This window comes from Muntiacus reevesi, chromosome 19 (assembly GCF_963930625.1).
Source record: "Muntiacus reevesi chromosome 19, mMunRee1.1, whole genome shotgun sequence".
Lineage (NCBI taxonomy): Eukaryota > Metazoa > Chordata > Mammalia > Artiodactyla > Cervidae > Muntiacus > Muntiacus reevesi.
In genome coordinates, this window is record NC_089267.1 from 42,136,227 (window position 1) to 42,158,344 (window position 22,118).

Sequence of the window (22,118 nt, forward strand, 5' to 3'; positions counted from 1 at the left end):
TTAGTTAATAAGACAGATCTAGAAATGACAGTAGTAGAATTAGCACATATGGACATTTCAAAAGCAATTATGAAAATGAATTTAAAAGGATTTTAGCAAATGTTAATGTAAATGAACAAAGAAACAGAAAATATAAAAATAACCAAGTGTTTTTCTAGAAATGAAAAATAAGCTATCTGATTCAAAAAATTCTCTACATGGGCTTAATAACAGATTAGATACTATAAAAGGAAGTATCAGTGAATTTGAAGACAGCATGTTGAAGCTAAGGCATGGAGAGAAAAAAAAATGGAAACAAAAGCAAACACAGTCTCATTCAACTGTAGAATTATACTAAGTGACCTGATATGTCCTAGGGTAGGGGTGAGGGGATACAAAAATTATATGAGGAAAAAGCAGCCAAAAATGTTATGAATTTGATAAAATAGACAAATCCAAATATTCAAGAAGCTCAACAAATATGAAGGAGATGACTCCAGTTAAAGCAAATTATTATCAATTTGCAGAAAACTAAAGATAATAAGGAAATCTTAAAAGCAGCCAGATATGAAAGCACATTATACAGAGGGGGAAAAGCGTGAGGAATGACTTCATCTGAAACAGTGAAAGTCAGAAGACAGTGGAAAGACATCTTCTTACGAAACCTACCTTGACTGCCATATTTAAAACCACAGTCCCTCCCACACACCCTGCCTCCCTTCCCCAGGCCTGTTCATATGTTCTGTATGACATTTACCATTTTATAATACACTGCATTGTTGTTGTTGTTTAGTGGCTAAGTCATGTCCAACTCTTTTCCAACCCCATGGACTATAGCCCTCTAGACTCCTTCTGTCCATGGGATTTCCCAAACAAGAGTTTTGGAGTGGGTAGTCATTCTCTCCTCCAGGGAATCTTCCTAACCCAGAGATCGAACCCGCATCTCCTGTGTCTTCTGCATCGGCAAGCAGCTTCTTTACCACTTGCACCACCTGGGAAGCCCCAATTTATCTTTAGCACTTAGGAAAATGTCTTGTGCATAATAGCTGCTCAGCAAATATTTATTTTATGAATAAATGAAAGAATAACAGTTGTTGGTAAGTGTATTAGTTAGAGTTCTCCAGAGAAACAGAACCAACAGGATATTTGAATATCTTATATACATATATATTATATATATTTTTAACATATACATTAACATATAATATAATTATATATATTATATATTTTGTATCCTGTTGGTTTGTATATTATATATACATATATATAGGGGCTTCACCAGTGGCTCAGTGGTAAAGAATCTGCCTGCAGCTCAGGAGATGCGGGTTCAGTCCCTGGGTCGGGAAGATCCCCTGGAGAGTGGCAACCCTCTCCAGTATTCTTGCTGGGAAACTCCCGTTGACAGAGGAGCCCGGCGGGCTGAAGTCCTTAGGCTTGCAAAGAGCTGGACGCAACTGAGCACACAATACATAGGCAGAGACAGAGACATTTTTTTGAAGGAATTGACTACTGTGATTATGGAGGCTTGACACTTCCAAGATCTACAGGGTAGGCTGGCAGGCTGGAAACCCAGGAAAGTTTCAGTCCAGAGGCCACCTGCTGGCAGAGTTCCTGCTGGCTGGGGAAGGTCAGGCTTTTCTGCTAAGGCCTTTAACTGATTGGTTGAGGCGCATCACATCACAGAGGGTAGTCAGCTGTACTCAGAGTCCACCAGTTTAAATGTCAACCTCATTCAGAAAAACACTTGCACAGAAACATCTAGAATAATGTTTGACCAAATATCTAGGTATCATGGCCTAGCAAAGATGGCACATATAATTCACCTTCAGAATAGGACGTGGAAAATAACTGATACGTGAGTGTAAGTCAGTAAAATCACTTAGGAAGATAATTTGGCAACATCTGGTGAAGTAGAATATGTGCATATTGTATCACTGAGCAGTTTTACTTGTAGTTAGAAAGTTGTGACCAACCTAGATAGCATATTAAAAAGCAGAGACATTACTTTGCCAACAAAGGTCCATCTGGTCAAGGCTTTGGTTTTTCCAGTGGTCATATATGGATGTGAGAGTTGGACTGTGAAGAAAGCTGAGTTCCGAAAAATTGATGATTTGAACTGTGGTGTTGGAGAAGACTCTTGAGAGTCCCTTGGACTGCAAGGAGATCCAACCAGTCCATCCTAAAGGAGATCAGTCCTGAGTGTTCATTGGAAGGACTGATGCTGAAGCTGAAACTCCAATACTTTGGCCACCTCATGTGAAGAGTTGACTCATTTGAAAAGACCCTGATGCTGGGAGGGGTTGGGGGCAGGAGGAGAAGGGGACAACAGAGAGATGGCTGGATGGCTTCACCGACTGGATGGACATGATTTTGAGTAAACTCCAGGAGTTGGTGATGGACAGGGAGGCCTGGCGTGCTGTGGTTCATGGGGGTCTCAAAGAGTTGGACACAGCTGAGCAACTGAACTGAACTGACTGATGTACCCCCAGGAAACATATATATGAAGGCACAAGTGTTGCTTGGCCAAAGAAGGACAAAAACCACAAATGAAGAAAATAGAAATAATCTAAATGCTCATGTGGTAGGAAGATGAATCAATTATAGTGTTTTCCTAGACTGGAATATTTTACCTCTGTTAAAACCAGTGAAGTAAATATGCATGTATCAACATAGATTAATTTTTAAAATATTGAATGAAAAAATTAGTTGCAAAAGGATATGTATAATCTGATACTACTTATATCAATTTTGACAACTCAAAAGTGTTATTTGTTGCATTAGTATTTATCAAGATTCTTTTTGCTACCTAAGATTCTTCTGTTTAATATTGTAAAAGATAGCCGCTGAAGCACAGCCTTTTATTTCTGCTGCCTTGTGTAGAGAAGACTAAAGATCCATGTAAAAGGTTGTTCATTTGTTCAATAGAAACTTGTTAACGTGAACCTTATGAACCACAAGTGAACTTTTGTTCATTCACGCCCATTATGCTAATTCTTATGTATTTAGTACAGCTTTTAAAATGTGTAACCCATGACAAAAATTCAAATTTAGGATATTAATATTCAGAATGACAGATTGCATGTATTTTTCAGTTAAAGAATAGACTTTATTTTTTTTTTTAACTTTTGAGAAAGCACAATTGGCATAGATTATTACGTTAGTTTTAGGTATATGACATAGTGATCCAACAATCAAATACATTACAATAAATGATCACTATGGCAAGTCTCGTAGCCATCTGTCACCATACAAAATTATTACAGTATTAATGACTATGAAGAATAGGCTCTAAGTAAAAGTCATTTTGAGTCATGACATTCAGTTATATATACTGCTATTTTCAACTTAAATATTTCACTATGTTTTGTTAAAGTGATTAACTGCAAAATAAGTTAAAATTGATGTTATCTTTTTTTCTAACTTTCTTATCTAGTCATAAGTTTGCAGTAAAGATATACCAGTGAATTTTTTTTTTTTTAACTTAATGTGTAACAGTGTTCTCATAAAAAATATATTCTACTAAGTTCCCTGTGCTGTTTCTGTTTCCTCTGTAGTTATCTGACGACGGTCGCTATGTCTTATTGTCGATAAGGGAGGGATGTGATCCTGTAAACAGACTCTGGTACTGTGACCTCCACCAGGAGCCCAACGGCATCACTGGTAAGCTGTCTTTCAAACACAGATGATTATTCCAGAGAGCCCCGTTAAAAAGCAATTATGCTGGTCTTCTAATTGATTTCCCAAGAAACCTTCTTCCATTTAATCATGTCGTCTCAGGTCTTATGATCTTTTCTTTTGATATTATTCCTTAAAATGAAAAAAAATTGAACGAAGCTCTTGTTGGCTTTAGCATTTTTTCTGTAGGTCGAGGCTAACCATATTTTTTGTATGTTTCTCTGTGTGAAAGTATCCTGTCTGTATTGCAGATGAAGAGTGTTCAGGAGAAGCTGGCCCTTTGATCTGTAAAGGATTATTACTGTCTAGATGTAATGGTGCAGACTGTCACGGGAAGGAGATCGGACACCCGTGACAATTTATCAGGCTAATATGTGATCATAAGACAGCTTCTCAGAACTGGACACACGTGCAGTATTCGCTTGACTTGCTTCCTGAAACTATAGGTATGAAGATAGGACCAGCCAGTTGTGAATTCTGGAGATGGCTTATTTTAAATGTTGTTTTTCCTCCAACATTTATATCATATCAGCACCATCATCAAGGATTAAAGCTTTTCAACAGCACTATTTACTGTGCTGAGAATTCCCAGACCCCAAAACCATCAGGGATATTAGCACCCAGTGCGTGAGCACATGCTTAGTTGCCTCAACCATGTCCGACTCTTTGGGACCCCACGGACTAGAGCCTGCCAGGCTCCTCTGTCCATGATATTCTCCAAGGAAGAAGACTGGAGTGGGTTGCCATACCCTCCTCCAGGGGATCTTCTCGACCCAAGAATCGAACCCATGTCTTCCTGCGTTGCAGGCAGATTTTTTACCACTGAGCCACTGGGGAAGCCCTTAGCACCCAGATAATGGCACAGTTACCCCATATTCTGGTTAATATGAAATAAATACATTTTAGAGATGTGTATGTTCAGTCTCTCAGTTGTTTACAACTCTTTGTGACCTTATGGGCTATAGCCCGCCAGGCTCCTCTGTCAGTGGGAATCTCCAGGCAAGAATGGGCTGCCATTTCCTACTTGAGGGGATCTTCCTGACCTAGAGTTGAATCCACTTCTCTTACGTCTCCTGTATTGGCAGATGGACTCTATCACTAGTGCCACATAGGAAGCCCCATATTTCAGAGATAGTTGACATAAATTTTTAAAATATACAATATTGTACTCATGTCTAGTTGTTGATTAGATTCCCTCATTATTAGTATTTTATCTATATTACATTATGATCAGAAAATATATACCATTTTATATTATTAATTGGGTACTGCATCATTTTTAAACTTCTTTGAGCAAGATCCGTAAAGGAAAGAGATACATCCATTTTGATCCCATGACTGCTACATCCACCTTGGTTTTCAAGTTCTCTGAAAGATGCACGCCACCGCTCAGGAACCACTCACCTGAGCTGCAAGTCCAGCCTCGCACAGAGCTGAGCATGGACGGTCGAATCTTAGACAAGCTGACAGGTGTTCCTGTGCTGTGGTCCTCCCACGGTTTCCTGCTTGGGCCTGGGATGGTGGAAGGGACTTTGCCTTTCTCCAGTTCATCAAAAATTTCAGTTACAGTGTCTTCCTCCATACAGCGCTGCTTTCATTTTCTATTCATTACTCCATTATATCTTTAAATTATTAGTAAGCCTGTTATTAAAGGATACACAAATTGCTTAATTGACTCCAAATGCAGAGAAAAAATTTCCTCCACACTTTCGCACTCTGAGCTATTTCTGTGTCCACTTTCGTAATAAACGGTCCTACTTTGAATGAGACTTAGTAAGTGCCAGTGCCTCTGTTTTCTTCCTGACCACTTAGGGTCCTTACCTTTTTTTCCCCCGCTGCCTCTCTCTGCCCCATGTTTTCAGCATTTAGGAGCAATTAACGAGGAGGGCATGATAGGCAGAGATTGGGATTCCAGGAGGAAGGCAGTGTAGAGGTGCACTGGGCCCTCATAAATAAGATTCTAGTCCTTGCAGCTGTGAATGAACATGAGGAATTAAAGAGGGAAGCATTTAAAAAACATCCTGAAGGCTTTGTTCAGGTTGGAAGATACTTAGAGAATATGCCAGGTCCTGGCCTCCCTTCCTGACTTGATCTTTCCTTGACTTATGAGACCATTGTCTTTGTTTTTTAGGTGATTTTTGTGTAGCTTAGGTGAAAAACCCAGCAGAGAGTAATCACTCAGTAAATTTAGCAATTATTGTTTTCCAAATTGTTCTCTCTCTCTTTAAAAAAAAAAAAATTCTTCTAGAGGAACTTTAAGATTATTTTGCCTTGATCTGAATAAAACCCAGCTATATGTTTGACTAGGACTACGTGTAAATCTTCACGTTTATTTGGGACTGTACCTCTGAGTTATATAGGAAACTACATATTTCTCACTAAAGTTATTTCTAGGTATTTTATATTTGTGAAATATCAATGGTTAGTGAGTGTATCTGTCAGGGTTTAACCAGAGAAGCAGAACCAGTAGGAGATATATATTAAGAGATTTATTGCAAGGAATTGGTTTATATGATTAGGGGGCTGGCTGGCTAGGAAAGTCTGAAACCAGTAGGGCAGGCCGTCAGGAGGGACAGGCTGGAACTCTCAGGCGTAGGCTGACACTGCCAACCCCAAGTGGAATTTCTTCTTGTTCAGGGAAGCCTCAGCTCTGCTGGAAAGCTCAGGTCTACCCAGGCTATCTAGGATAATCTCCTTTACTTAAAGTCAACTGATTCTGGTCTTTGATCATATCTATAAAATACCTTAACAGTAACACCTAGATTAGAATTTGATCAGTTAACTCAGTACTTCAGTTGAGACAAGTGGATGTATCAAAAAGACCTTCCCAGTGAGCTCATGGAAAATCATATGGAAAGGAACAGAGCAAACAAGTCTTACAATAACCTGATACTGTGTTTTAAAATGAGAATATTCAACTGACCGGTGAGTGGAATTCATTGAGTTAAAAGTATAGAATATCCTGTATACAAGAAAACACAATTTATGTGAATAAGATAGATGGATTTTAAGACGTTGAGTTGCACGCAGATGGATTGGGAGCAATTTGTAGAGTGTTCTCCAGTGATAGTTGCTAAATTCTGGGTATGGTTCTGGGCCTGTCTTTTTTTTCTTTTTTGCTTTACTAGCATTAAACCTATGAATAGCATAAGCCTCAGAGGAGTTCTTTTGAATGGCAGTCCTAGGATTCTGAAAGCTCTCAACAGTTGCAGTGATTGACCAGTACTAAGAAAATGAACTGGAAATCAGTTCCCACTCTTCTGATCAAAATTGTGTAGGTCAGGATTAGAAAGATGTGTGTGTGTGTGTGTGTGTGTGTGTGTGTGTGTGTGTGTGTGTGTGTGTGTGTGTGTGTGTGTGTGTGTGTGTGTGTGTGTGGGGGGGGGGGTTGGGGATGGTAGTGTGTGTGTCTGTGTGTTTTAATTGATTGCTGATTTGTTATGAGTTAATTATATGATTGGGGCTTCCTACATGGCTCAGCGGTAAAGAATCCGCCTGTCAATGCATGAGGCACAGGTTCAATTCCTGGATCGGGAAGACCCCCTGGAGTAGGAGGCTACCCAATGCAGTATTCTTGCCTGGGAAAGTCCCACGGATAGAGGAGCCTGGCAGGCTACAGTCCCCGGGATTGCAAGCAGTCAGACACATCTGAGCGACTGAGCACACTTGCACAATTACATGATTATGACTGGTTAGAGGAAGCTAGTGCTGTGGGTGAGTTTAACTGTTGAAGACACTGAGTATGTTTGGTTTATAACAGGAGAGACATAGAAGATTGATATTGTGATTGTTAAATTTTTTAAAATAGCTCCTCTTCATTACAGTTGGGTATATTGATACAGTAAGACTTTAAAACCTCAACTGTACCACTAAATAATTGGTGACCCTGGGAAAGTTATCTTCATATTTGCACAACGACAAATGAGGCAGTGGTACCGACTTTGTGATACCTACTTAGCAATCGTGAAGAGTAATGAAAATGCACAGAAAAGGGCTTAGCAGGCTTCCTGGCATAGAGTGGATTCTCACATATGCCTTCTTTCTTTATCCGTTTGTTTTTTGACTGAAAGGGGAATATTTGGAGTCATCACACAATGGTTTTAGGTAGTAGATTAAATAGATTGAAGTTGCCCTAAAAATAATGTACCTTTAGTATCAAAGCTGCTCTAAACACAGATCTTGTTATTATTTTATGTAAAACCCGATTCATAATCAGCAGAGTTCTTACATGGAAGAAAACATGAAGAGGTGTGCCTCTCATGGGGGACATGTTTAATTTTTCAGGTTGATAACTGAAAATTCCAGAGTGCATATACCCAGTTGGGGACCATGACTGCCACTCAGAATCTTTTTCTTGCTGTTCCCTCACTGCTCCTGCATTTTTGTTGCCCTGTTTCAACTAAGGGGAAGAATAATATTTAAGTTAAGTGCTAAATGTGCTAGTTAACTGAAATGTTAGGTGAGTTAGACTGAATAGCTGGTGACTGAAAACTAAATCCAGTGTTATGAAATCAATATTATACTGCATAAATTGATACCCCTTGTGATAATCTCAGGCCTTTCTGTTACCATTTTAATCATGTTTACCTTAAAGGCAGGGAGATTTACCAGCTTTTCCCTATACATTAATTCTTTATTTATTAGGACATCACTAAATATCCTGTCTGGAGAACTAAATAATTTCACTGAGGAAGCTCTTTTGTAACATTTCTGTCGTCTTTGTTTTCCAAGAAAACCTTCTGCCTGTGTGAATTTTGAAATGAGAAGCACCAAAAAATGGCCAGTGGCTACTTAATACCGCTGAAGAAGATAACACCTAAGGAACACAAAACTACATAAATATAGAATGGAAAAAATCTTGAGAGTTAAAAGTATGCTCTCTGAGTGACTTACATTTATGCCCATTTGATTTTCTGTTCAAGGACTAGCTGACCTTGCTCTCTGCTACTCTGTGAGCAAGATCCTTCTTCTACCCTTGCCTCTCTTTGGAGAACCTCACTTCCGCCATTTACATTTGCAGTATTTTTACTTAGTAGTAATATGACCACATTTCATGCAAACTGTGGGCCGTGGCTGTTCACAGGAACTGCAGTTGATGCTGTAGCTGCTCCTGTCCTTACTTTTCTGAACAGATAACTCCCCTTCCTTACTTCGCTCATCACCGGATGGAAACTGCCCTTGGCCTATCGTCTGGGCCTTAGAAGTCTCTATAATTTTCCAGCTGTTCAAAACAGCTAAGCAGGCCCCCTCCAAGGAATATTGCACCATCTTCTGCGCTGGCTGCCGGACACATGTCCCAAGTCACCGTCTGCTTTCTCTGGGGAAAGAGGCACTTCTGCCCTGGGAGTTAACATGCTTCCTCTTGCTTTTGTGATAGCTTTCCTGCTTCTGGCCCTTCTGCCCCTTCCCGTGTTCTGGTTTCTTTTCTCTCCATACAAAAACCTTGTGTGTGTGATTCCTTTTGAGCTGCAGAAGGTTAAGGACCTTGTCTGTCTCACTCGCCATGGGGTCCCCAGCACCTCGAACAGTGTCTGACAACAATAGAGATTCTCTGCTTGAGCAAACTTGAGTCAGGATCCTCTAAGCCTCTGCTCAGTTAGGCTTCAGTCTTCATTCCTCGTCCCCCCACTCACCTTTCTGGGCCCGCAGAGCCCCAGTTGTAGTGGGAATCCTGCTAAGCCAGGTTAAGGACAGTCCGGTACCCTTGGTATGGATCCAATTCCTCTTCCCCCAGCTATCGCCCATGTGCTTAAGCTGCCTTCACCAAGAATCCCCTACCCTGATGTCTTCTCTTGGTAATTTTCGACCCACCAACCCCCTCATTCTGCACATTGGCTCTAAACCTCCAGCTGTCTTTTCTGGAGTTCCGTGTGATCTCTCTCCCTTATTGCAGTAGTCTTCATTACCATTTTAACAAGTGTCGGGTAACTTTTCTTTAACACAGACTCATAGTAGGTGGGTACCAGCGTGTCTCCGATAACTTCACTTGCCCCTTTAGAGAGCCTGTGCTCAGGTGGCCCTGCTTGAGAAGCCACCCTGTTCATTTACTTGTGAGTAATCTTTACCCTTCTGGCCTGTTTAACTTTCTTGAATTAATTTTTTTGTTTTCTATTAAATCCTGAGAACGATGAAAGAAAGTATAGACCGTGTCTCTCCTGTCCTGTATTATATGAGCAGAAGGTTTCTGCTTCTCTTGTTTATCATTGAAAGTATAGAGGTGCCAAGGTATCACTTAGGATACCAGGCAGCATGACATTTTATTAGTTCTGCAGTGGGAAAGGCAGCTGAGTCTTGGCCCCTGCAGTTCTTAGTGTGATTCATGCCTGTGGAGTAGCTGAAGTTAATCATCTGGAACCTTGCAAGAGTATGATTTGCGTCTGGATTTTCTTCTATTTCTGCACCTTTCTAAATCAAGACTACTATTTCTTTTGAGATATATATATATATGTATGTATATACTTTGTTTCCTAAATTTGCTATAAATATTATGAATACATAAAGTTGTTTCATATTGACTAAATTTAGAGTAAATGTTCACATATTTTCTGCATTACAATTAAATGTCAGACCTCAGAGTTTTCCTTTTTCTTGCCAGTATGTGAACTTTTAAAATATTTTCATGAAGATTTATACCCTAAAAATACAAAAGATGTTTTTCAACATACCTGTTTAACTTTGTGTATTGTATTTCTAGATGTTCTTATTGGGAAAGTGGAAGAAACAGCTAACTTCTTTTAAATCTGGTTACTTCTCTTGTCTTTACCTCCTCAAGAAACGTACACAAGGTCCGGTCTGAAACCGGATCATGTGAGTGTTGTATTTAGTGGTGAAGCAGACACGTGTCCATGCTGTGCTTTGCGGCAGGCGCTGCGCCGGGCGACGGCAGTGATGACAGCTGCCGAGCCGGCCAGCGCACAGCATCAGGGTTTATCAGCGGTGCTGTCCGCATGCACGCAGGTCCAGGCCCAGAGTTAGGACCTGTCTGAGGTTTGGAAACTCTGAATCCCCTCTCACTCCTCTCTGCTGTCTGTCTTTTGTTTGTTCCCCTTTCTTTAGGGTTCTTTCATTTTTCTGTTGTCGGTCAGGTACTTTTTCCCCAATTTTATAGGATAATCAGCAGCAAAAGACCATTTGGCCCTATTCTGAATAAACGTACAACTATATAAGAAGTTTTTAAATAGGATTCATAAGAAGTAATTGTTAGGTGCAAAGGACTCTGAATGTCTAAAATCTTTGTTGTTGGCAACTTAACACCATTCGGCTTCCGTGTCATCATCCTTAAAATGAAGTGGTCTTTGCTCGTGACACAGCATTTAGGGACGAAATTAAAAGATGCTTGCTCCTTTGAAGGAAAGCTATGACAAACCTAGACAGCATATTAAAAAGCGGAGACATCATTTTGCCAACAAAAGTTTGTACAGTCATAGCTATGGTTTTTCCAATAGTCATGTATGAGACTCTGATGTGTGAGAATTGGACCATAAAGAAGGCTGAGCACTGAAAAATTGATGCTTTCAAATTGTGGTGCTGGAGAAGACTCTTGAGAGTCCCTCGGACAGCAGGGAGATCAAACCAGTCAATCTTAAAAGAAATCAACCCTGAATACTCATTGAAAGTACTGAGGCTGAAGCTCCAATACTTTGGCTCCAGTACTGATGCAAAGAACCAACTTATTAGAAAAGACCCTGATGCTGGGAAGATTGAGGGTAGGAGGAAAAGGGGACAACAGAGGATGAGATGGCATCACCAACTCAATGGACAGGAGTTTGAGCAAACTCAGGGAGATAATGAAGGACAGGAAGCTTGGAGTGGTACAATCCACAGGGTTGCAAAGAGTTGGACATGACTGAGCAACAACATTGGAGGAAAAGATAAGTGATGCTGACATGCTGATTTTTGTAAGGAAATAGAAGCTTATCTTAAGCTTCATCCAGACTTTTACTAACCTGTCAGCTTTTTACCTTTTATTGCAGAAAGTTTGATCATTTTAGATTGATAAAATTTTTAGCACTCACCATGTCTTCATCTTAATGCTTTCATGTCATTAAAGAAAATGGGCTTTCACCTGCATTAGAAGTCAATCTACACTACATGCTAACATTGTACTACAAAAGGAAGCTTAGTGTTTGTCAGACACTTAAATTATTCACTCAGCCATCTCTGCAATGCAAGGCAGGTGACCTCTAGTTTCTGGGCATCTGTGACAATTTTGACTCCCATGTTCATGCCTGGTGGGGCTGGCCATCTTTCAAAGGTGGAGAGGAAAGGTGGGGGTGGGGGGAATGAGCATTCAAGGAACTTGAAACAAGTGAGTTGTCTCAAGTTGAGGAAAGTCATCAGAGCATTAAAAAGTCAGGCTAAGAAGGAGGGCTTCTGTGAGACACAGGGAGTTATCAGAAAATAACTTTGTGTTTCTGAGTGGGAATGCCAGCAACCCAAAAGAATTGGAACATCAAAAGACAGTATAAAAGTAAGGGGAAAAAACCATTAATTTTGAAGTAAAATATGAAGTACTAGTGACAAAATTGGTAATTTTACCAATTTTTAAATTAGTGATTATAAAGGTGTTTTCCTAGGAAAATGGCTGTGTGCCCTGAGAGATGGAAATAAGATTTTTATAAGTTCACAGTTAGCAAATAAATAGTGCTGTTCTGAAGCCACATTCTCCTTATTTTTGTCATTTGAGGAATGCTGGGTTGATAACCAGCATTGGGATCGTAGTGAGTATTTTCTTAGCATTTCCTGTGTGCCAAGTTCTAGATACTCCATTGTCTTGTCAACAACCCCTAAGGAGCCTGTGTTGTTACCTGGAGGAAACAGAAAGGTGAGGCCAGTTAGCTTTTCTGATGCTATTGAAAGATTCAGACCCAGGTCAGCTGGTTTCCATGCCCATGTTTTAGCCATCACCGTATGGCAGTTGCGACGGAATGAAGGCATCAGGCCAGAGAGAACAGCAGGCTTCTGCTCTCCTAGGTACCTGGAGCATGACCCGTGTCTGCTCTGCATTTATGAACCGTTGTCAGAGGCCAGGGCCTCCGTGTTCTGTCGATGTGAGTGCACTTTTTAGCTCCTGTTATGAGATCTTATAAAACATTTTCTATGGAATATACTTAATAACATTGATTTTCAAAGAAAGCAATACAAGTAATGAATTGCTCTAGAGAAAGTTTTAGATATTTTAAGCTCACCTTCACTCAGTAAATTAATCTTTCCCCCACCAAGAAACAGATTTATAAAAAGTAATTTCAACTTCAGTGTAGAGAAGTTTGGGAATCGAATTCTGTTGACTTCAAAGGGAAGGACCACTTACACACAAAAATACCTCAGAAGAGGTGGGCAAAAGTGAGATGGTTTGAGAATTTAGCCACATCTCTTTTTTTTTTAAAGTAACTTCATTGTTTTTGTTGTTGTTGTTGTTTTTATTAAATCAGTAGTGTTTTAACTTGTGAATCAATTGGAATACCATTTCTCTTGAATTATCTTGTGGCCAAAGCCTGAGGAGCATGGGTTCCCAGAAAGCCAAAGGATTTCTTGAGCCCTTGTTTTAAACGTGCTGCCCTCTGAGCCTGTACTTTGAACAGCTTTTCATATTGTAGTTGGATTTGTATAAATCCAGCCACATTCCTAAGTCTGACTTGTGTGCATTTATGACTTAAGTCGGTGTTTCAGAAATTGGTGGCAGATAATGACCACAAACTTTTTAAAATTGTTTTAGTGCTGTTTGGAGCTTGATTATTTAAAACGAGTGCGTGACATCTTCAGGTTCACCTGACTATACAGAGATACTAAAGGAAATTTCTGCTATGTTTTGCCTTTAGTGGACGTTTCAGTGACTTTTTTACAGGCAGGGGAAAGCAGGGCCATAGTAAATACCACTGCAATGGCTGTAAGACGTTTTCATCAGAAACCATAAGATGGTTACTTTGAGAAATAAAGGTTTCACATCAGGAAATGTTTTATTGTCAGGGGAACATTTAAGGAATCTGACATTTCCCTGAACTAAGACTTTGTGTTTACAAATGTCACAGTCCAGAAAATTGTTTCATCATTCTTATAATAAACAAATGTAGCTTTCTGACTCTCTGCAAATTTTGCATTGCCAACTAATTTTTTTACTTTGTCTTATAAGGAATAATCGTCTTTGGATATCTTTTCCTTTTGTCTTTGAATAGATCACCTGCTTTGGGGGTCAGCAATTTGTCACTGGAAAAAGAAAAATGTTTGACTCAGACTTAGAACTTAATTATTTATGACAATTAATTGTAAGGACTTTAGTTTGTGGGAATGTAGCAGGTGATATAATAATCTACTTGAATAATCTAATTGAAACAACCAAAATGTTGTAAGAAAAGTTAATAAAGTATCTACTAAATATATTGCTAATTGGCATAAAAGAAGAGAAATCATAGAGACCAAAGACAAAATGAAAGCAGGAATCCTGGGATGTAAGCTGGTTTGTCTCAGAATGTTTCTGCTGGGTTTTGAGTCTGAGCTTCCCTTTGGTGGTGGTGTATGGATTATTGAGAAATAGACCTGCGAATGGTGGAGTGGGAAGTTGGGGAAAGGCAGGGTATGTAGTAAGGAAACCTGCCTGTCACTATCTTGGAGGCAGGATTTTAATTCTCCTAAAACAGAAGAACTGACATTCACACGTGTGCACATTGACTTGATTATCTCTATTTTGGGGTCCAAAAATCTCCATGCCAAGAATTTAAAGTGCTCCCAGGTTGGTTGCCTCCCAAGAAGCAAACAGAAGCCAGATACAAATTTTATCTGAAATAATGTCACTTCAACCCAGGCCTTCAAGAATTCTCACAGATAGCATATCAAGGGAAATCAGTTCACAATCAGAAATCAGATTAGATGAAGAAGTTCACCAGCATGAGAAGTAGAGCCAGCAGATTCACACCAGAGTGGAATTATCAGATTCCTAATGATGTTGAGGGGCTTCCCTGGTGGCTCAGAGGCTAAAGCGTCTGCCTGGAATGCGGGAGACCCCAGTTCGATCCCTGAGTTGGGAAGATCCCCTGAAGAAGGAAATGGCAACCCACTCCAGTACTCTTGCCTGGAGAATCCCATGGAGGGAGAAGCCTGGTCGGCTACAGCCCATGGGGTCACAAAGAGTTGGACACGACTGAGCGACTTCACTTTCACTTTCTAATGATGTTGAAACTGAAATACTTTGGCCACCTGATGCCAAGAGCTGACTCATTTGAAAAGACCCTGATGCTGGGAAAGATTGAAGGCAGGAGGAGAAGGGGACAACAGAGGATGAAATGGTTGGATGGCAATCACCGACTCAGTGGACATAAGTTTGGGTAAACTCCAGGAGTTGGTAATGGACAGGGAGGCCTGGCGTGCTGCAGTCCATGGGGTCACAAAGAGTCGGACACAGCTGAGCAACTAAACTGAACTGAATATACAATAATTGTGAAAATGCACTTTTAAAAACATTGATGCTGCTTTTTTAAAAAAATGAGAAGCTTGGAAACATAAGGAAGAAACAAGATATTATAAATAATGACCAAACATTTGGAAGAGGACTAAGTAGAACTTCTAAAATTAGAAGTATAATTAATGTTAAAAGTTAGGTTATTAGGTTAAAGAAAAGATGAGAGATAGCTGAAGAGGGAATTTGTGAAGGTGAATATAAAAAGAAATTACATAGAATGCAACCCACAAAGAGATGGAAAGCATTTGAGTGGTTAGGAGACATGGAGAAGAACATATTGGGACCATCCATTTTTCAGAAGACAACTGGCCAAATTTGTTAAAATGAAAATGATGTAGCTGTCTTAATACTGGAGTAGACTTTAAAGCAACATACATTGCTTGAGGTAAAACTTCATAATCATAAAAAGTTCAATTCAGTTTTATTTAAATATAATAATTCTAGTTGTGTATGTATCTAACAGTGTACTTTCAAAATACAGAGAGTAAAAATTAACAGAAATACAACTAATGAGACAAATCTACAATCAGAAGCATTTTAACAGACCTTTTCTTTAACTGATAGAAAAAATGGCCCCTTAAACCAATAAATATTTAGATTCAAACAAAAGATTAGTAAATTACTTAATAGCTAGGTAAGGTGGTCTGGTACTCCCATCTCTTTAAGTATTTCCCACAGTTTATTGTGATCCATGCAGTCTTTAGCACAGTCATTAGATCCACGAAGGCTTTAGCATAGTCAATGAAGTGGAAGTAGAATTCTCTTGCTTTTTCCGTAATCCAGTGAATGATGGCAATTTGATCTCTTCCTCTGCCTTTTCTAAATCCAGCTTTTGTACACCTGGAAGTTCTCAGTTCATGTACTGCTGAAGCCTAGCTTGAAAGATGTTGAGTGTAACCTTGCTAACATGTGAAATGAGCATAATCATACGGTAGTTTGAACAATCTTTGGCATTGCCTTTCTTTGGGATTGGAAAGAAAACTGATCTTTTCCAGTCCTGTGGCTACTGCTGAGTTTTCTAAATTTACCAACATATTCAGTGGAGCACTTAAACAACATCATCTTTTAGGATTTTAAATAGCTCAGCTGGAATTCCGCCTCTGCTAGCTTTGTTCTTAGTAGTGCTTCCTAAGGCCCACTTGACTTCACGTTCCAGGATGTCTGGCTCTAGATGAGTGACACGCTATCGTGATTATCTGGGTCATTAAGACCTTTTTTGTACAGTTCTTCTGTGTGTTCTTGCCACCTCTTCTTCGTATCTTCTGCTTCTGTTAGATCCCTACCATTTCTGTCCTTTATCATGCCCATCCTTGCATGAAATGTTCCCTTGATATCTCCAGTTTTCCTGAAGAGATCTCTGATCTTTCCCGTTCTGTTTTTCCTCTATTTATTTGCATTGTTTATTTAAGGCCTTCTTTTTTCTTTTTGCTGTTTTCTAGAACTCTGTATTCCTTCGGGCATGTCTTTCCCTTTTTCCCTCGCCTTTCCCTTCTCTTCTTCCCTCAGCTATTTGTAAAGCCTCCTCGGGCAACCACTTTTCAGTCTTGTATTTCTTGTTCTCTGGGATGGTGTTGGTCAGCGTTACAAACTTCCATCCATAGTTCTTCAGGCACTCTGTACCAGATCTAATCCCTTGACTATTGGTCACTTCCACTGTATAGTCATAAGGGATTTCATTTAGGTCGTTCTTGAATGACCCAACGGTTTTCCCTACTTTCTTCAATTTAAGTGTGAATTTTGCAATAAGGAGCTTGTGATCTGAGCCATAGTCAGCTCCAGGTCTTGTTTTTACTGACTGTATAGAGCTTCTCCATCTTTGGCTGCAAAGAGCACAATCAGTCTGATTTTGGTATTGACCACCCGGTGATGTCCATATGTAGAACCATCTCTTGGGTTGTTGGAAGAGGGTGTTTGATATGACCAAGTGCATTCTCTTGACAAGACTCTATTAGCTTTTGCTCTGCTTCATTTTGTAAACTACAACTTAGCGTATTACAGCAAAAATCTGCAAAATACACATTTTTTTTAGTCATATAAACATTTTAAAATTATTTAAGAAAAATTAGGCCACAAATTTTTTGTCAACAATTTTAAAAAGATTGAAATCATACAGAGTGTGTTCTTTGTATACAGTAGGATTTAACCAGAAGTCAATAATGATAACCAGAGGATAAATAATCTTACAAAGATACTGTCAGATCAGACACCAAGAATAGAAAGAAATCAGACTCAAAAAATTCATGTTGTATGGTTTCATTACATTAGAAATTAAAAAATGAGGCAAAGTTAGACTGTAGCGTTCATGGCTACATGTTAAGGCAAAAAGTGAACAAAGACAAATAAGAAAGTGATTACCATAAAAGGATAATAATTACCTTCAAGGGGTAGAGGGCTTGTTCAGGCCATCATAGTGCAAGAAGTTCCTTCTTGTTGTGTCATCAAAAATATATCCATTGTACTTAAGTGCTTATTCTTCCAGATGAACTTTAAACAGTATTATCAAATTCTCTAAAAAGCATTTGGAATTGTGTTAAGTTTATAGATTTCTTCTGGAATTATTTGCATCTTTGAAATAGTATCTAGGGATATGGTATGTGTTTCCAATAACTTAGTTTTGTTTCATTGTTTTTTAAGATTCTTTAGAAAAATTTTAGAGCTTTTCTCAGAGTCCATGTTTCTTGTTAAGTACGTTCCTAAGTATTTCATTAATTTTGCTTCTAATGTAAATGAGGTCCCCCGCTGCCCCCACCATGTTTTCCAATTGGTATTACTAATATGTGGGAAAGCTAAAGTTTTTTTTAAACTGCCTATCTTATTATTTTTAATTCCTGTAGTTTATCTTAAGATAATATTTGTTGTGGTTTTGTTGTGGGGTGAGTATTAGTAGTTACTTTATAATAACTTTCTCATTTGCTTACTGTTTCTCAATAGTTGAGAATGTGAGGCTCAGCAAAGGATAAAGAGTTTGTTCAAGGTCATGTGGCTAAATACTGATTGGAGCTGGGGTTTTAATCCTGTTATGTGTAACTGAAAAACTACCATGGGATTATATTTTCCCTGATTAATTTAATTCAACAACAAATTATATAAAGATGTTGTGTTATGGAGATGAATTAGATAATGAATGTAAAATCGCCAGGAATGTAAATGAACTATCCAAATTAATGTAGCAGTTTCACTGTGAAATTAAAGGTAAGAGATTCATTGGAGAATAGTTGAGATCTGGCTTGCCTTGGAGCAGTTTAGAAGTCATAGAGCTTTCTCGTTTATAAAATTTTTGAGATGTCCTCTGAATATTTATGTCTGATACGTTATGAAGCAGATGTCTTCCCAGTGGATTTTTTTTAATATTAAAAGTGGCATTTAGTAAGCCATTTAAATGATAATGATGGTGGATGCATTTAAGGTTTCTTTGCAGTGACGACCTTCAGCAGACTAGTTCTTACAACAGAAGGATTGGAAAGTGTTCCCCCTTGCGTTCAAAACCAGTTTTATTTTGTACCTTTGAAGGTGCCATTCTATTTGGGTGCTGAATATCTAGCAGTGAATAAAAAAAAGACAAATTATAAGCAAGCATATTAGGTACAGTTGGCCCTTGAACCACGTGGAAGTTATCGTCAACCCCCTGGATACATGGTCCCTCTGCATCCATGAACTCAGCCAACCACAGATCATGTGTTAGGTACTGCAGTATTTACCATTGGAAAAAACCCTCCCATAAATGAACCCATGCAGTTCGAGCTGGTGTTGCTCAAGGGTCAGCTGTGTATATCTTGAGAGTAGTGCTATGAAGAAATGGTTTGTGAGTGGATCCGGCAGGCAAGGCAGCGTACAATAGGCCCTGAGATGAAGCATGCCGTAAGGAGCCTGCCGAAGGCCTGTGTTGCCGGAGAACTGGATGAGGCACAGGTTCAGAGCATCTGAGGTTGGCTCAGTGGCAAGGCCTGTAACATGCAGGACCTTGGAGACCATAAGAAGGAATTTGGATTTTATTCAGAGAGCCATGGGGAGATTTCTAAGAAGGGTACCAAATGGGACCGGTGTAAGATATTAAGACACCGTGGTGGGAAGACCAGGCGGAAAGCTGATGCTGCAGACCCCTGCAGGGTTTCGCAGCTATGGACTCCTGACATTCAGGGCTGGCTGACTCTGTCTAGGTGGCTGTTCTGTATCTTGACACAGCCTCTCTGGCCTCTACCCACTAGGTAGAGGCAGAGAGTAGCAGCCCTCCTGTCACTTTCCAAGTCGTGACCACCACGGTGTCTACAGACATTTCCACGAGTCCCTCGGGGGATGTGGTATTCCTCAGCTGTGAGCCACTGCTCATCACCAGAGGGAATGAAGACTTGGGGTGGAGTGATGGAGGGGAGGTAGAGAGACGTGCTTAGATTTGAGACCCACTTAGGTAGAAGACGATGTGCTGGATTACAGGGATTGAGACAGATTCCTTGGACAGAGACTTCTCCACTCATCTTCATTGCCAGGTTTTTCTGGAAAAGCTTCCTTTGTGGTTTTTGGAAACCTTAAAATTCACCCACAGTCATCCTCGCTCTATCTCGTGCCTTAGATCTTCCAAACGCTGTGTCTGCTTTGTGTTCTGCAGACAGAAAAGATCTGTCCCCTCCCTACACTCCAACCACACCCCTCAAACCCCAGAGAGGTGACGGGGGTGCTTGGTCTCCCACCAGGAATCCTGAAGTGGGTGAAGCTGATCGACAACTTCGAAGGGGAGTATGACTACGTGACCAACGAGGGCACCGTTTTCACCTTCAAGACAAACCGCCATTCTCCGAACTACCGCCTGATCAACATAGACTTCACGGACCCCGAGGAGTCCAGGTGGAAAGTGCTGGTTCCTGAGCACGAGAAGGATGTCTTAGGTAAGGGTCCGTGCCGCTTGGAGGCCGTGCTTCTGTTTCTGGTAAGAATGTCAAGACATTGGTGTATGTCTCATTCTTGTAACCGGTTACAAGGTAAAGAACCTTCAACTTATGATCCTGAGAAGTCTAATAGAGCACCAAGTGTTTATTACCATGTGACATTTTATAATTAGCCCAGTATTGCATGGGATCTTCATAAAAATTGTGAAGGTATGAATCCAGACCTTCAAAGGTGGAGCTTTTTTATTAAATATCAGCTGTCTTTGTGTAGCTATTATCTGATAATAAGTGCTAATATTAAAATTTTTTTTAAACTAGTTGGATTCAGAATCCTTAGTTTTCAGCTTTGGAACAACCCTTGGCTGTTCGCTTTATACCTATTGTAGATATTAGGCTGGATTTATAGCCCTCTTACCAGAAGAGAAGAGGGAGTATTGTCAGATTTAATTGAGATCCATTGCACCATGCTGCAGTAACGTCTTAAGAGCATCACGTCTGAGTCCATCATGTTTCACAGTGCCTTTAAGTTCCCGTTTATTCATTTTCTCAGTGATTTTCCAAAAATGATGTATTGCTTTATAAGTAACTCATTGCCTGAAAGCTGGATTTGACTTAAAATGAGACTCACTAATTTTGCTACAGTTTTTGACACAAAAGGAGAAACGAATACCTTCAAGCTAGGGAAGAGTTTGCTTGTGGAGGTGAACTTCTGCTGATGGGTTGAATAGGAATAAAATCTAGGGCCATTCCAAGGGAAGGTATAAGGTGTATAATCAGGAAAATAATTCTTTGTGAAAGCGGCAGAGTGGCCCTGTGTCAGACAAAGCAGTCCTGACATGGGTTTTTCAGTGACTTGAAGCACATGTATTGGAGTCAGATTCAGGTGCACATCCTGGAAAAGTAAAGACCCTTCCTCCCTGGCTCAACGCAGCATGCTCTGTGCCTGCAGACAGTTCAGTCTGGCCTGGCTTGTGGAGCAGGAGGCGGGCACACAATTACAGCTGAGTCTCAGGAAGTGCTTCACTCATGTGCTCCACTCTGCCCCTGGACACCCGACTCACCCATCCACGCGCTTCTGTACGGAGGCCTCTTACACCTCGGGCAGTGCTATCGGACAGGACCCAAGACACCCCCGTCCATGCCCTTACCTGCTCAGCCCCTATCTTCAGCCCAGCACCGCAGCTCACCCCAGGCTCTTCTCTGTCCAAAACTGCCTCTCAGCTTGGATTAGGCATCAGTGCTGTATCTCTCTCAGCTGAGTTCTCCTGGTGGGGAGGGGACTTAACAACAGGACGGGGGCTCTTTCCAGGGAAGCCTGTTCATCTGTCTCCTCAAAACCTTCTGTTCACTCTCTGGACCTCATCTATTGGATGAAGGACCCGAGCATCTTAGAACAGGTTTCCTGCCTTCTCCGTTAACATCTTCATGTGAGGAAACCGGTTTGCAGCAACTTTGGCTTCTGTGCAAGCTGAGACAGAATGTCCCCTCCGGGGGTGGGAAGAGCCAGCTCTTGGTGAGCACTTTTTGTTGTCACCAGAGGGCCCCTTGGGCCTTGGTGGGTCCAAAGGAGACTTGCTGGCACAAGGCTTCGTGAAGAGTGCCCTGGGTGCTTTTCAGTCGAAGGTCAGGTTGGAACAGCGATTCTCTTGTATGGAACCATCAGAAATGCAAATATTTCCCAAGAAATGTGAATTTTCTGCCTTTTAAAGCCCCCCACCCCCCAAGCAGTTTTAACTATACCTTAAGGTGACAATCCTGTCTCACCTGCAGATCTAATGAAATGCAAATCAATGCTCGGAGATTTGTGGAAGCAGTGATGTATTTTTATAACCTTCCCTCTGGAAGGTTATAAGTTCTTTACCCTGGAAAGGGGAAACCTTCAATATTCACTAGAACTCATCAATTCAAAGAGAAGCACAGGTAAATTTGCAATATATCATTAGCACAGAACGCCCTGCTGAGAATAAAAACTAGAGATGAATCATAAAGTACAGCTGTTAAGTCAGAGCTTTTATTAACGACAGTCTACAAATCACCTTGTCCTTTTCTTATTCCCTTTGTCTGTTTTAGAATCCTGATGTACTCGTAGTTAACACAGATTGATTATTTTTTGACAGGAATAATTTACCTCC

The 22,118-nt window shown here is 40.3% G+C and overlaps 1 protein-coding gene across 1 annotated transcript in view; it reads left to right on the top strand.

Annotated features, from left to right (window-relative positions):
* The window catches only part of PREP (prolyl endopeptidase), a 132,394-nt gene that overhangs the window by 50,335 nt on the left and 59,941 nt on the right, over positions 1–22,118 (top strand). The window contains exons 7-8 of the mRNA XM_065911634.1: positions 3,534–3,639; positions 19,795–19,986. Coding sequence (XP_065767706.1) covers positions 3,534–3,639; positions 19,795–19,986 — 298 coding nt within the window. The remainder of the gene's footprint in view (positions 1–3,533; positions 3,640–19,794; positions 19,987–22,118) is intronic.